A 16,447-nucleotide genomic window follows, 5' to 3' on the forward strand; every position below is an offset into this window, starting at 1 on the left:
AAAAACCCCAGTCGCCCTTTAAGAGGAGGAGTATGTAAGGTCTTTCTCCCACCTTCCTGGCATGCCTTCTTGGTGTAGTGGTCAGCACACTGAGCCGGTATTCAGAGGTCCGTGGTTCGATTCCCGGCGAAGGCGTTGCTAATTTTGCATCTCTTTTGCTCCCAAAAATTACCTAATGTCTAAACAAACTCAAATTTCAAAGTGCAATAAATAATTTACTTTTTCTCTATACCATTATCGACAGTATGTGTTCCCAATACGGTAGTATGATTATTTTCTTCTATAAAAGAGTTTACAAAAAAATGCGATTTGTGAGGCTCAGAGAGTCGGCAGTCATGAGAGTCAAGTAGATATCGGAGTCGTCAATCGCATATTAATAATAAGTCCCTTAAATGCACTTTTTATCACAAAAGCCGGAATAGGCTATTAGACTGGAAGCGAAATTTTGCGTTACCCACTATGAAAAACTGTATCATTTTCAAATTTTGTCACCAAATATTATCGCTCTCTATTGCTTTCAAAGAAATTAAATAATGAAGAATCTTTAGGTATATATGCATGTGCCTTGCATTGTGCAAAAGTTATGGTACCCAGGGCTATCAAATTTTGAATAACGTAGTCCTCCGCCCAAATATATGCGCCTAGAAGCCAGAATTTTGGATTGCAAATTTTATATTTTATAAACATTTAATGAATTTTTTATTAAAAAACTGAATGATTTTGAAATCATTCAGTAGCAGTAGCAAAACTGTACCGAATAAAATATTTTCTTCTTCAGCGTGTTAAACTGTCCATCGGAAATTCTAAAGATGTGCTGTTTTTACATATTTTATGATTTTGCTGTTGAATGAATTCTATGTGGCGTAAGTGTGAAGAAAGTGATATTTGAATCAATAAAATCAACACATGGAGCATTAATAATAAAAAGAGAAAAAAAGTTTGCCAAGTCATCTTACTAATAAAACTGAATATTGATATGATGAATTGAGAAAAGACTGATGAATACAGAAAAAAATGTATGTCAACACTTAACACTGCATCGGGAATTATAAACATGCTACATTGCTTTTAAAAGAAAATTTTAAAACATAGTTCAGCAGCAAAATCAAAAAATTTTAGTAAATTTTTGAGTTTGCTACTAAATTATATTTGGCGTAAGTAAAAAGAGAATGATAATAAAACTAAAATGACAAGTAAGTAAGCAAAGTAAGTGTGAAAGCAGAGTGGTGAGAGATCAGCGAGAAGATAAAAAAAACCTTACCAAATCCTTTTGGGCGATCGTTAAAATCTGAAATCTTTCAGACTTTTTTTTTTTTTTTGGTTACAAACACGTGCACTGTATTTTAAAACGTGGTTCAGCTGTAGTGCGTTTTGCATTGCTCTACATCATAAATTCGTCTTCAGCTGTGAATTATTGGCATTTAACTTTTTTAAATATTTTACATATTTTAAAATAACATTACATTTTTACATTATTGAAAAACAAAATCGGAAAGCTTTCAGATTTTACATTACGTCCAAAGGGGCGTTTCTTTAAGGAGTTGTGTGTTACATTTATTTATTAAATATCATGTTTTTTGCACTTAAAACCATTAAATTCAATTCAACAGCAATATCGCAAAATAATTTTATAATGAGCAAAGCTTTAGAATTTCCGATACACAGTCTCGCGCGCTGGAGATAATTTTTTTTTCGTACAATGTTACCATTGCTCGCTTTGAAATCGTTGCATTTGTTAATCAGAAATTCGTTAAAGTGTTACAAAATATGAAATCGATAATAAAACAAATTACAAATTCCAAAACCGGGCTTCCAGATGCCCATATTCAGTGGAAGATTACGTTATTCAAAATTGGATGACTCTAGGTACCGTTGTTTTATCCCAATGCGAGAAACATATACACATTTACACAGATTCTTCATTATTTAATTTCCTTAAATATTACACAGGACTCTAATATTTGGTGGCAACAATTTGAAAAGGTGAACCGACATTTATAGTGAACCAACGCAAAATGTCAAAACGAAATTAATAGCCATTCTGGGCTAACGCCCTTTGGGCTAAAATACGTAAAATCAGACTATAAACTCCTTCAGTATGTAATGGTAATTTTTAATAAATTTTAAATGTTCAAAGTTGTTTGATGAAATCCCATCAATAGATTTTTTTAAGAATTTCAAATGCAGGCGTTTTAAATCTATATAAATTCGATTAATTAGAAAATTATCTTACATACCACACTGATGTCTTCAATGGTTCCTTTTTTTGAAAAGTGCTTCACATTATTTAATGACGAATGGATATTGTCTAAAGACAAATGCAAAGTTCGTTTTCTTAGTAGAGAATTTTCACGGGCCATCAAACTGCATTTCTTCTCCAAAACTTCCAACTTTAAAATCATGCCCTTGATTTCTGTTAAAAGTTCTTGAACGTAGGACGAGTTGAGCTGCATTATTACGTATAACTGACCAAGAGTTTCATCCATTGGCATGTTCTCACCATTGACGGTCATTGCTAGTTATAAAATTAGTTAAATGAATAATGAATTTTCGATAATATAAGTGTTCTTGAAAGATATTCCTGAAGGCTTTTTCAAAAACACCTTTGTTTCGACAAGTCGTTCTTCTTTATAATAGGAAAGTATTTTACTAAGCCTTTTAAAGTTTCATTACTAATTATTGATAAATATTCTGATAGCATTTTGAAATATAACTAGATCAGTTTCAAAATACTTAGCATCTGCAATATAGACTTTGACAAAAAGTTCCGAGAAAAGTCGCTAACTTTAGCCGCATCAGGAAACGTTCTAAATAATTTTACTCCATTTATTTCTCTTGAATAACAATAAAAACTGGAAGAATAAACTATACAGTTCTTGAATTATCGTCAGTTCTTAAGAATTTTAAATTGAATAAATGAAACACAGGACAGATATGTTACCAGTGGTAGCCACTATTATAGTATAAGAACAATATGCTTTACCAAATAACTTGTACTGAACTTGAAAGTAAATGTTAAGATTTATTTTAAACATAATACGAACTTAATCTCAATGAATAACTGTTCCTTTATATATTGTTGCGTATATTCGTTTTTGTCTAAGACGGTGAAGCAAATTCAGAACATTAAATAATATTATAACACGCATAAACTGAAAATCTGAATAATAAAGTAATAGTTAATATAAATAAAAATACCTAGCTTACATTCCAAATAGGTGTTAAGCGTATTTGGCAGATTTGTTGCTACTGCCTTTCTAGCAGATTTAATGAAAATAAGATGGCATCTATTATGCGATTCACAGCAACGCACTCTCAAGTTCAGTTTCTGAACGGCAAACGATCCACTTGCGCGTTAAAAAATGTTCGCTCAACGAGATCTAACCGAACATTGGACCTTGTTGCTGAAAACATATTCCATGGGTGCACTGACAGGGAACCTTGAATATCTGCTACAGCACGTATTCCATCCTATCAAATATGACATTCGCTTTTCATAGTTATTGAGATGTAAGGACAAGTCACATATGTCTGGCCTTGAAACCAACAGACGTTATATTTCCTGCCGATTGTAAATAACTTCCATATTCTAATAACTTACAAAAGATGTATGCACGTATCGATTAATATTTTGCGGTTTTATGGCATATTAAACAGCCATTGTTATTAGAATATTGAATTTTTAATGCTTTTCTTTTCTTCTCCAGTTGCTTCGTAATAAACTGACTTTCTAATACTCAATAATTTAACATCGATCTGTGAAGCGTTCCTTGTGAACTCTTTAATTATTAATAATTGTGTTATATTTGTGTGAATCGTTATAGTAATTTATCGCAATTCAAGTTCAATTAAATTACAAAAAACAAGTATTTCACTTTTCCATGCAGTCACTAAATTATTATTATCGATGTAGATAATAATTATTTAGTATAGGATATATGTATATATTATATATTATAAATATAATTTTAATATAGTAGTAACGGGTACCATCCGTCTACCATTACGGTTAATCGGTTCTTCCCACTTCCGCTCTTGTCTAGTATTTATAAATAATTCTTAAATTTTTACATTGTTACATTTTTACATTACATTATATTGTGGCTGATTTACAAATAAAGTCTATACAGTGATTGTGTTCAGATTATTAACATAAATTTTGGTTGGAGAATTCTCTCTAATGAATTTCTTTCTTTTGCAATTTCTCTTTATTTTTAAGCAGTCTACATATTATTTCTTTATCTAGAAGTTTCTCTTTTGTTATTTGCACCATTTCAACTAGAGTATCCTCTTGCAAAATCCCTTTCATTTTGCTGCAGTTCTTTCATGAGTTTCTCAGTTTCAAGGTGTCAATTGTATTCCTCATATTATACCTTATATATTGTACTAATGTCTTTCAGAATAGTACTTTTTCTTTCCAAAGTTTTTCGTCTTTTCCTTTTGTCTGTCGCTGAATCCTATCTCTTTTTAATTACACTGAATCAACATGGCTATGCTTTCTTGTAGCTTGATTTTCAACTGTATAATATCTTTATGACAATTTAACTACCAATGCGTCATGTTTTCATAATCGCGAAAAGTCAGTATTTATTTTTCGTAATTTGAATGTCTGTACATATTAAATGCATGTCCATTTTAAATATAATATATATGATACTTTTTGATAGAAATTAATCACTTTTCAATTTATGAGCACTGATGTTATTTGCTTTACTCTAGTAGGAATTGCATTTATTACTTTACTCCTTTATTTATTATACTATTACATCTTTATTATAACTTTTTATATGAAATTATATTACTTGACATAAATCTGTACCCAATTTTGTTAGGATATCCATTGTTCTTGTGATTTTTTGCATTGTGTATTTTTGTTTTACTGAGAATTTACTAAAAGCTTGAATACTTGTTGTTGGCATTTTAATATGAAAATGTTTAGTGAGTGGGCAGTTAGCAATACAGTTGAGTGGGCAGTTAGTTAGTTCAAGCGTTCTTAGCAGGCCACAAATACATGTACTTGTGTTTGAAATACCAAACCTTTCGAAATATTCGGGAAAAGGTCCGTGGCCTGAAACAAAGTGCACTTATCGCGGGTTTGCAATTAGTCGTTGTGGGTTTACCTTGGTAAAGTATTGATGCGTTCTTTTACCCCAGAGCATTTAAAATCATTTTGCAGTGACCAATACCATTTTCTAAAAAGGTAAATCTATAATTTACATATACATACAGATCTCCCAAAATATCCCCATTTCGTCAATTGTGATTGAATTCATTTTACTACGATTTTGTAACCTGTATCTATTGGATTCAAATATCAAATGTTCTAAAAATTCCTTGCCAAACACAATTTTAAGCACTTGCAGTTGTGTTTTGGCTTGACAAGCAGTACCTTTGGGTTCAATTCACTCTTTTCGGTAGAGTTTTCAAAAAGACCTTTATCTACCCATTACCAAGGAACTTTCCTTTCTCCTGCAAACAAGATTTCTTATTTTGCGCAGGTGATTTCATAAGTGAAATTTCTGTTTCTTCATTTTCTGGCTCATCATCATAGTCATCATGGAGGAATGTCGGCATGTATTCCTCTTCCTCATCACCACTTTCCAAATCTTCATCATCACTGCTAAAAAGGAAACTCCTCATTCATGATCTTCTCAATTTCATCTTCAGTCAAAACCATTTTTTGTTTTAGATTTTTAATAAAACGGGAACTAAAATTAGATATAACTTTGTTTTATTATCTAATTAATTAGTAGCATACATAAATCAAATAATTATTTAAAATAAATTGTTGCAGCCAAGAAACACCCCCGTTTGAAACTTAGAATTTTTGCAAAATTCCTCCTGTCATAATGTCATAAAAAAGCGTTAGATTTAGTTCATGATGTCCATTACAGTAGACAGAGTAAACTTAGCTTGTATTCATGACGTCTACTGTGGTGGACAAAAGAAATATGCCCCCTTATTTCAATAAAATTAGCTTCTCAACAATTTTTTCAAACTCACATTTTAAATAATATATCTGAAATTGCTAATTATGTATAAAAAATGGCAGTATAAGAAATTTTAAGCGATATTATATAATATTTACTATGAGAAATCTTACTAATCTGGAAACAGAAGTAGCAGCCATTTTCTAAATGACAATGCTATACTTTGTGATACTATACTGCCATCTATGATTGAGAGTTGACAGTTCTAATTATATAGAATGAATAAACACAGAAATGGAATCTGTTAAGGCATTTATAGAAGAGTAAAAAAATTTTTTTGTCTACTAGAGTGGACATGATGCAACAAAAGGAATCCCTTCGTAAAATAAGTAATAGAATAATATTCAACCCCTTACTTTTACATTTTTTTATTTTTCCAGTGGCGGGCTCTAGTTGTTTATGGGCATTGGCCACTATTAAGAATTAAAAGCTGTGACTCTTTCTTATGGAAGCACTTACTAGATTGACCACCGATGCCTTCTCTGAAAGGAGGGACAAATTACATTCATGTGTTCTCCAGGACTCGAGCCTCGGCCCTCCCGTACGGCAGTCCGAGTCACTAACCTCTTTCCGCTTTCGACCCTTCTACTTTTACAAGAAATATGTGGTTCACTGCAGCAGTTAGAGTACAATATGCCTTTTCCATGGAGTTAAGAAGTAACTTCTTTTCTCGCAGTTTTCGACTGTAAACTTTTTCTAAGTCCTTTCCAGATGATTATGTTCAATACTGACATTTATTGATGTTCTCAGATAAACTGATCACTCTCAGAGATGATCATCTTGAGGAGATCTCCACCAAGCTGAGTACGTTTCAAGCATCGTTGGAAATGTGCGAAACTGATCATCTTATTTACTGCAGCATACTCCCCAAACAGCGATTGGTGTAAACTCAGCATAGCAGGCAATATTTAGGTTTAAGCATGCGCACAATAAAGGGCAACTAAACTATTTTCCACTTTTAGCATCATTCTCAAAAACTGTATTGCCGAGCTAAAGGCTATTGTAAAGCATATGAATACATTTAACGTCTGCTAGGATAGGTGTACTATCTGCATTTTCAATTTAGCGATAGCTTCATCCGGATGTACCAACATCATAAATAGAGAAACGCCTATAACGAATACTGTTTACTCAATGAACATGCCAATAATTCTCTACAGTCGGATGAGAGCATTTAGGTATGATTCTGATTTCCTCGATTTTCTCTTTCAAAGTATTTTTGGGTAAGATTTATTTGCCCGAGAAAATTTTAAAATGTTTGATCGCTTGCAATCAGTATAATTCCAAATTAAAATAAAAATTTACGCCAGAATGCAAGCGTTTTTAAAAATAAATCAACTTACGAATTATATTAAATGTAATCTGAAAAACCTGTCTTTATTCCTAGAATGAAGATTGCGTTTCGTATGTGCCATGCATTTGTTAAATAAAACAATAGCTGCAGCTGTGACTTTTTCCATTTTTCTTGGAAGATTAAACAATATTTTCTATGCATCCGGGGGCTGCAAACCATACGGCTTTCGAAAACACAGTTATGCAAGGCATTGCGTGTACCTGTGATATACTTTCTTCATGTGCGCAGAAAATCATTGCGCGTTTACGTTCCACGCACCGACCGGAGGAGATAAATTACCCTCAGAATCAACAAGTGTCGTCTGCTCCGTCCCTGGAAAACGGAAATGGTACACCCCGTGCGCATCTTTGGGGTATACGGGTAGATGGGGTTGCCATGGTTATAGCATTCTCCCGTGTCAACATTCTTGGAGGTTCGCGTGCACTCGGCGTTTTCCGTTTGCTCAGACAAGCGAAAAATTTCATTTAACAAAGATTGGCTACAGTGCCATCTGTTAGGTATTTCAGTTAAGACCGACGTGGGAATAATACTTTTTTATGACCGAAGCACAGCAAATTTTTCATTGCTTCTTGTTTCCATCACGAAATAGATAGATGACTTTATTTAGAATTATATATAGCACAGTAAAAATGCATACCTACACTAAACAGTTTTTTTTTCCATATTTTAAACAAGATGTAATCTTAAAAAGGCCAAAAATTTATGTAAACATAGTTTGGAAATTTTTTAAATGAAAGTTTTTACCCTCTCGGAGAACAGCAGTTGTTTAAATGAAAATTAATACACATTATTTGGTTTTTCCGTTTGTTTTCTAAATGTGGTAAACTCTCATTAACACGTATTCCAAGGGACCGAAAAATCAAGAGTTCGAGCTAAAAAAAATTCGTATTAACTGGAGACTAAAACTTTATATTTGGAATAGTTTTTTTATACTTATTAACCATTTACAGGATGTAGGTACTTGCGTACTACTATATTATGTATATCGCCATAGAAAACACTACAGTACTACATTAAGTGCTGTACTGTAAACGTTGCAAAAATGTGCTCACAAATCATATTCTGGAGAAAACTTCCTGTATCGAAATAACATTATTTATTTATTACCTATATGTGGTAATAACATTTATTGAACGTCCTTCGCCTGTTCGGATCTACACGGAACAGTCCCAAGGGCTTATGTGGCTGAAACCCACGAAATTCAAGTTCTTTTGCCGAAGCCCTATCCTCGTACAACATTTAAAGTTTTTCTGTATCGTGTATAGCATAAGTTGTGGGCTTGGCAATTATGTGTAGAAACCCTAATCAGCTGGCTTAGGTGGCCGAAGGTAACGAGTTTTGGGCTGCTGTATTACCAAGCAATACAGCAACTCAAAACTATCAAAGCAAGAACTTAGCAGTTACAATAGCATTATAAACGATAAAAAATGTTCATAAACAAGGTCCATAAAAGTTAAAACGTCGAAGGAGTTCTTCAACGATCACTAAAGCGCAGGTCGTCATGCAGTTGATCAAAAGAAGCGCGAGAAGCACAGGAAAATCGTCATGTGGTCACCCAAACCAAGTCCTGACAGCTCGCAATGCTGTTGGAAAAGATATAACTTTCGATCTTGTCGGGAAGCTGAAAATACATAATTACTTCACTTAAAAGCGTCTTTTCAGAGCCATACAAGGGCAAGTGTAAAACAATTAAGGCTGGCATTAACGCATAATGATCACTTATTAGAGTTTAACTAATCACTTATTTGTACAAATAAGCTACAGAGGAGCATCGAATTTTTCAAGATTTTTAGAAACATTTTTTAGTTGATCATAGTGCTCTGAGAAGAGCTTATCGAATTTAACAACGTAATTTGCATGGAAAATTTCTTTTATGTATCTAAGCACAGTCATCAGTTCAGAAATAATTCTGGAGTCACTCAAATTAACTGGCTGGAGAATTATGCGAAGTGGAATTATCATCAGAGTTTGTTTGGGAACATATCTTCTTTGGCTGATTATCGATGAGAGTGGGCTTGGTTTGCACCAGGATAACTAATTCCAGAGAGAGTTTGTGATATTTTAGGAAACTTCTTAAAATATTCGCAATCACGATACAAATGTGTACGTAGACCAAGACAGTTACATCAAGTCGTTCAATGCGCATTGATTCGAGAGTTGATTTTTGCCGCGAGGTTTCAGCTTGCAGTTTTGAATGTTCAGTGTTCTAATTCGTATAACATTGGGGTATGAAGTTCTTAGGTTTGAATTTTTCGATTTAAATTGCAAAGTGCAGCAGTCTGTCCATATTTCATTAATGTTAGTTGGACTTGAAAAATAAGTATCAATGTTTTGATTCTGAAATTTCTGAGCTCTGCTACTTCGAGAACTCGGAAATTTAAGGCAGAAAGGGGCTTTGGAAATGCCCTCGCCTGGACAGTAAATTGGCAGGCCTCTGTTGACAATTTTGATAGGTCGATTATTCTAATGTTTCGCAATAAAATAATCAATTGATTTATTGTTGAAATTGCCCATAATTAAGTTATTGTCTTTCATCGTTCCAGAAATATCGCTTAGACAATCAGAATGGAATTTTCCAGTAAATGTGGCTTCAGTGCTCAACAAACTTAGTAAGAATCTTATGATGGTCTGTAAGGGTTTGCGCAATCACATTTGGAGTACTGTTTATATAAGGTTAGATGGGTTACAAATTTCAACATTTTCAATGTTTTCAGGAACCACATTTTCTTCCGTTCCTAATGAGGAGAATTGGTCTTGTAGGAATATAGGAAGAAAGCAAAATTTTAGTTTATTAGCAACTTTTTCAAAGAAGTAAATTCTTCCGCATCAGCATGCATAGTATTTTTCTGATTGGAACAGATATTTTTCTGTGTTATTGCGCTATTATTAATAGCTTCAATCGTGAGAGTATAGTCTATTTGAAAGGGTAAAACAGGAAAGGGTTCCATTTCTTTACGAATAAACATGTCTCAGGGTGATCAAGATCAGATAGACCGATTCCAACTGAGTAGCCCGCATATTAGGCACGGGTTGGGTCGCCAGTCTAAGTTCTTCTAGAGATGGAAATACGTTACTCTACCGCCCTAGGCCTCCCTTATCCCGAGATGGCAGGCTGTAAAGTTCATCTATACAAACAGCGCTGCCTTGAGCGCACGGGGCCATCACTTCCGGGTCTCAAGGACCAAAGTAGTGGGAAACATGAATGCCTGAATCACACAGAATTCTGTGGGCAACGAACCAGCCGCTGCACCTCCAATTTGTGGACTTAGAACCATCAGACTCTGAAGAATTGCCGTAAAGCTTCGTTCAGACGGTGTAGGAATGTCATAACTGGTTTGAGCAGAGCTTCGCTGCTAGGTAACCAGATCTTGTTACGTCACAAAAACTGGTTCACAAGCTTTGGCATAAAGTTCGAAGTTTCCAACTTTATACCCACTAATTTGGTATAAGACCAATCAGAGCAAACGCGCGAAACCTGAACCGGAAAGCAGAGCGGAAAATCTATAGACACATCCACGCATGCGCAAATTTAGCTAGCTTATACTCTGTCTCGTAGGTGTGAAGGAAACTCCCGTATTTTATGTCTTATGATTAAGCCTCTTTGTCATTTATAACACCGTCTGAGCGGAGTTATAATGCCCTTCCTCCACGAGCTTTCGGGAACCACGACTCTAATTATTTTTATCCCCCTATGCCGAGACTGCAAAGTTACAGATCCGAGCGAATGCAATAAACGACTGTTAGGGGGCTTATTTATAGTAGACACTTCTGGTAGATTCCAGGAAAAATTGCTTTTAATACTTTGAAAATGAGTATTGCGGAAGATTCTTGAATGTTGTCAGGTTGGCAAGGAACAATCAAATGTTGCAACGTGGCGACAAAAATTATTAAATTTGTCAAAGGACTAATAAAGAAATTTCACCCTACATCCCTTGTTCTTCTTGAGCTATTGTAATTTTAGTATCAATAGATTTCGAGTTTAAAGATTTACAACATAACTAATGAACGTGAACAACAATTATAAATAGTAATAAATAATTACGAATTCAAGATTAAGTAAAATGCATATTAAATAAATATAAAATCATGATTCAAAATACACTGAATATATACACATGTGAAAATAATACTCAGCCTTCAAAACACACACAAAACAAATTAAAATACATTAATACAAATATTTATAAAACAGTGCAACAGAATTAATTATTTTCTGCTGTGTATGAATACTTTAAGTAATTTAACATTTCTTTAAAAACAGCAAACTATAAACAATATTTTAGTTAATAAAATGAATGAACTTGATTTCTGAATAGCTGTTTAATTATTCTCTTATTAGTTAAAAGGTTCTAACTCTTTTATTTTATACGTCTTTTATTTCTAATACGTATAACTTTTCTTATGATCATTATTAATTTACTTCCACTTTTATTTGTTATGTGTAACATTGTTTATTTCATGATATTCTTCATATGGAAGCGTGATTATATAAACTGCTACATTCTAAATAAATGCATATATTTTCTTTTGACATTATTAAAAATTCTTTTAAAGTGTTCTACTAAATCGATCTTTTTTTCGAGGGGAAAGCTTACGTACGAGGTAATTTTTGTGGAATTAAAAGTCTTAAATATTTACGTTTTATGTGTATTTCTTTATCTTTTTTCATAGAAAAATTCTGAAATGTAAAGAAATCCTCGTTTTATTCTAAGATTTAAAAAGGCTAGAATTATATATTTTAAAACATAAATTTAGATTAGGCAAGCAGTAGTGAAAAATTTTATTTTGACGTTGAATTTTTTTTTTTTTTTTTTTTTTTTTTTAACTCAGAAGAAAAATTAAGTTTGGGAACTTCTACAAAAATAATTAGATTTTCGTTTTAAATGGTCGTCAGCATATTAATTGCTCGGATCATAATTTTTTCCATTTTACCATTTATTCAATCATTAGTTAATTATTATTTTGTAAGGATTTCTGTATTTTCTTAGGAATATTTTTTATTTCGAATTTACTTCTGAGCATTATTTCTTTACTTTCTCTCTTATTTTTTTTATTTTATTTCGTATACGGTACCTGTAGTAAGAAATAAATAAAAAAAAAAATAAAATGAATTTTTAGCAATTAAAAAATATATAATAAAAAAAGTTATGGGCCAAATAAAATTTCGTTGCTTTTCATAATCATGTTTTCCTTATGACTGCTTTTATTTTTCAAGCAGATTTATTTTATTCATAAACTATTTGTTTATGAGCAAAATAAACTGAATCGTAATACAAAGTTTTCATATATTTGAAAATGGGAGTAATTTTTCTGTTTAAAATAAGAAATTATGTGACTCGTCCCCTTCCGAAGAAAATCTTGCAATCATATTCTCCTTTCAGCTTTCATTTTTAACAAATGAAAGAGACATTTCACCAAAATGGAAAAGAGAAGTTGAATTTACTGGTTCAAAGTTAGATTTTCTGATTACCCAAATTACTATTAAATTCTTAATAATTAAAGGCATGATTTTGCATTGGAAAAGCAAATAGCAATGCACAGTGATTGAGTAAAAAGAGTCAGCACATATATAGCACTTTTTTGGGGGAGGGACATAAAATGTACGAAACGTTCGAAGACTAGAAGACCCCAGAGACTGAGAAAGGTGTAAACAACCTTTTATTTAACTCAAAATTAACAGAAGCCACCACTGGTGCTTGCAAAATATACAGCCGGCAGTTATGGCTTAAATCAAAGATGATGAAACCTAATCAAAGACGATGAAATGATTTAACTAACTAAAAATAAGTTAGCCTAACAGCTACACAATTCAAATAACGTGAAAGTTGGCTCTGACCCAAAGATCAATGGGACAAGCTTAATTGCTAGAATAACGTAACCCCGCAGAGTACTACTTTCATAAGAATTGAAATTAACAGTGTGGCTTTCAGCAGGCAGAACACGCTCTAATTCTCCCTTCTAAAACCTTCCTTTAAATACTCTTTTCTTTCTACCTCATTTGAATATCACGCAAGCTAGAAATTTACATTCTGGTAGAAAATTGGAAATGAGGAAAAATAACTGGTTAAAAACTAATGGAGACCTTACAGATAAATTCTAAGTTTCCTTAACAGTATGATTATTATAATTATCAAAAAAATTAATAACTTTAAAGTCATGAATAGTATCCGATATTATTGCCATGTTGTTGTTGTTGTTGTGTCTTATCTCACTTGTCTAATAATAACGTCAGAACAAACTCACGAAATTTATCGTGGCAAGGAGTGCAAAATTGCTCCTGTCGACTATTATCCTAAATATGGTTATGGATTTTAATCAACGAACTTTTTAGTTTTGGTATATTTGATGCAAATTCCAGTACTGATATTCGATATTTATAAAATATTATTAGGGAACATTTTAGAAAAATTAATTTGATCAAAAATTGGGTGCAAGAAATCAATGATGCTAAAGTTGTCATTAATTTTTTAGAGCATAATTTATATTTGAAAAAAATCAGTAATTCATTGTGTATTGACAACGTTGTTTTTCTAGAATTTTCAGAATTTTATGTTTTAATGAGGAATTAGTGTTTTTAATAAAGTTATTTTTTGGCTGTATAAATTTTCTAGGGATTTAATTATATTGCCACAATTAGGTGAATTGCAGTTATTGTTAGTTTTTACCTCTAGTGTCTTAGTTTTGTTTTGAAAATTTTGAAAATTACCAGAAATACGGGAGTTGTTTTGATTGTTAAGTTGTTTTGATTGTTTGATTGATAAGCTGATGGTAAAAAAACGAATTTAATCAAAAAGATAAAGTATTCTGAGTTTGAGTTATAGAGGGCTTCTTGTAACATTTTTTGTTTGTTTGAGTGATAATGTCTAAAATTTCAATGCAGATAGTTTTTAAACGGTGGTGTTTATAATGATTAAGTTTGGAGATGGAATATGTTTGTTTTAAAAGCTATTATTAACAATTTTGTTCAGCTGATTTGTTTTTCAGGTAAAGCTTTTTTTTTTTCGTTGTCCAACGTATTATAAATTTTATGTTTCGCAGGTGATAATGTAATTAAATATGTTTCAAAGTCAAATATTAAAATATGTTTTTGATAATTGGTAGGATTTGCAGTAGGGTGCTATTTTTACACAAGTCAAACAACTGACATTGCAACATTCCATTATATTAACTTTGCTTAACTGAGCAATGTAATAAAAGAAAATAGGGAGCTAGCCTAATTCACAGTAGGATAATTAAAGGAAATTTTAAAACCAAAATTGCAAATAAAAAAAAAAAAAAAAAAAAAAAAAAAAAAAAAAAAAAGAAAGAAAGAAAAGAAAAGAAAATCTTGTAAGGATATAATTGAAATTTAAAACTTAACTAAGCCATGGCCTGCAGTATCCTGGTATCTTGCCTGTGCGCCCAGGGATGCATCATCATATACCCTGGAGAAGTGTTTTAAAAGTTTAAGTGGAGAGTTAAGCCTAGCGAACCGCCATTTGTTTTCATTTGAAACTCAGTAGATAGTGAATTAAGTCAATTTCTGCATCTTCAGTGTCTTTTTACCGAGTGGAACCAAAAGTAAACTTTCAGTTTTGTGCACCGAAAAATCTGCCTTCTTGCATGCTGACCGAATTGCTCATTTTTGCGTATAAACTCTAATTTTAATTGTAAAAACTGTTTAAAGTGTTTTAACTATATTTGGTGTTTTATGTTTTTCTATATTTTGCAATTTTTCATGAAGATTTTATGAGTTGTTATGTATTATTGCTTTGCCGCGAAGTGAAAAACTGAATTGATTGAATGAGAAATATATCTCTAATGAAATTCGCAGAAATAAGTTTAAGTGAAAAAGAGCAAAAAATGTGTGTAATTTAATGGCATACAAGGAAGTCATGTGGTGTCCACATCAAATTTTTTGATCTAATTATTACCACTTAATTATAAATATACATGTGTATGTGCGTGTGTGAGGATTCTAAATGGCGACGTATTTTTATATATGTATTTTTATATACATTGTATTTTATATGTATTTTTATATACATTGTATTTTATATGTATTGAATTATACATTAAACAAGGAAAATAGTTATATTCACCCCAAAGTCGTTAAAAACTTACTTCAAATTTGAAATAATTTGATGAATAGAACATGTATGTAGCACAATAATTAGGAATTCTTTAGGGAAGATCAAACCACTTGGCATTTTATGCTCTCTTCCAAAGCTGGTATTTTTAGCAGTGATACTGCTGTTATTAGCATACAAAAACAAAAAATTATAGTGATGACACAAAAGAAGGTGTGGTATATCATCTTATTGACTCTGCTAATGTCAGTCAATAAAACACAAGTGCGATGCAGCTGTCTGTTATAAATGCATACAATGGGCTCCGTAGTCAATACTCAGATAAATTCATGCAAGTTTCATTTTTTCACAGATCTATGCTTTTCAGTTACATTCTTTTTAATTTGTGTACATCAAAAATATACATATTGATGCTTTTGTGTATACCACAGAAACATTTCTTTTTTCGTCTTTGTCAGACTTCTACTTGATTGGAAACCTTAAAATAATGAGAATTTAACGTTGCAGAACAACTGGCTAATATGGCTAACGTGTTTCCGCTACAATCTGTTCACCTTAAGCGCACATTCTCCTTTTTACCCTTTTTATTTAAGAGACAGTCTTCATGCAAAATGATGCACCACCTCACTTTGTTGGGCCAGTGAATTTACTGTTCGTATCCATTTTGGAGATGATCAGGTGATTTTGTGTATTTTTCTGACTGTTTCGCCTTGTCGTTCTCCAACTTTGAATCCCTATGACTTCTGGTTGAGAAGATTTCTGAAAGAGGAATTATACGAATTATACTTGAATTGAAAGCCAGCATAACACGTCATGTTGCTGCAGTTGATGGAGAAATCCTTCGTCCTTGGAAAATTGCTAACGTCTTGAAGTTCCGTTTTAAGTAGGAATTATATTCTTTTGCATCAGTGGAATTTTACAAAATTCCAGTATCCAATTACTAGGCGGGCTCAAAAAAGGCTGTATAGATGTTCTCACTTTCTGTTCGATAATTTGGATAAATCAGGTGTACCTCAACTTTTTCTGTGCTCTAT

The 16,447-nt window shown here is 32.3% G+C and overlaps 1 protein-coding gene across 1 annotated transcript in view; it reads right to left on the reverse strand.

Moving 5' to 3' along the window:
* The window catches only part of Ca-beta (Calcium channel protein beta subunit), a 392,782-nt gene extending 390,094 nt beyond the window's left edge, over positions 1 to 2,688 (reverse strand). The window contains exon 1 of the mRNA XM_085811130.1: positions 2,238 to 2,688. Coding sequence (XP_085667256.1) covers positions 2,238 to 2,513 — 276 coding nt within the window. The 5' untranslated portion in view covers positions 2,514 to 2,688. The remainder of the gene's footprint in view (positions 1 to 2,237) is intronic.
* Between the last annotated feature and the right edge of the window lie 13,759 nt (positions 2,689 to 16,447).

The sequence above is a fragment of the Stegodyphus dumicola genome, chromosome 2 (assembly GCF_044657685.1).
Source record: "Stegodyphus dumicola isolate Sdum_Otavi_A_Nest chromosome 2, ASM4465768v1".
Lineage (NCBI taxonomy): Eukaryota > Metazoa > Arthropoda > Arachnida > Araneae > Eresidae > Stegodyphus > Stegodyphus dumicola.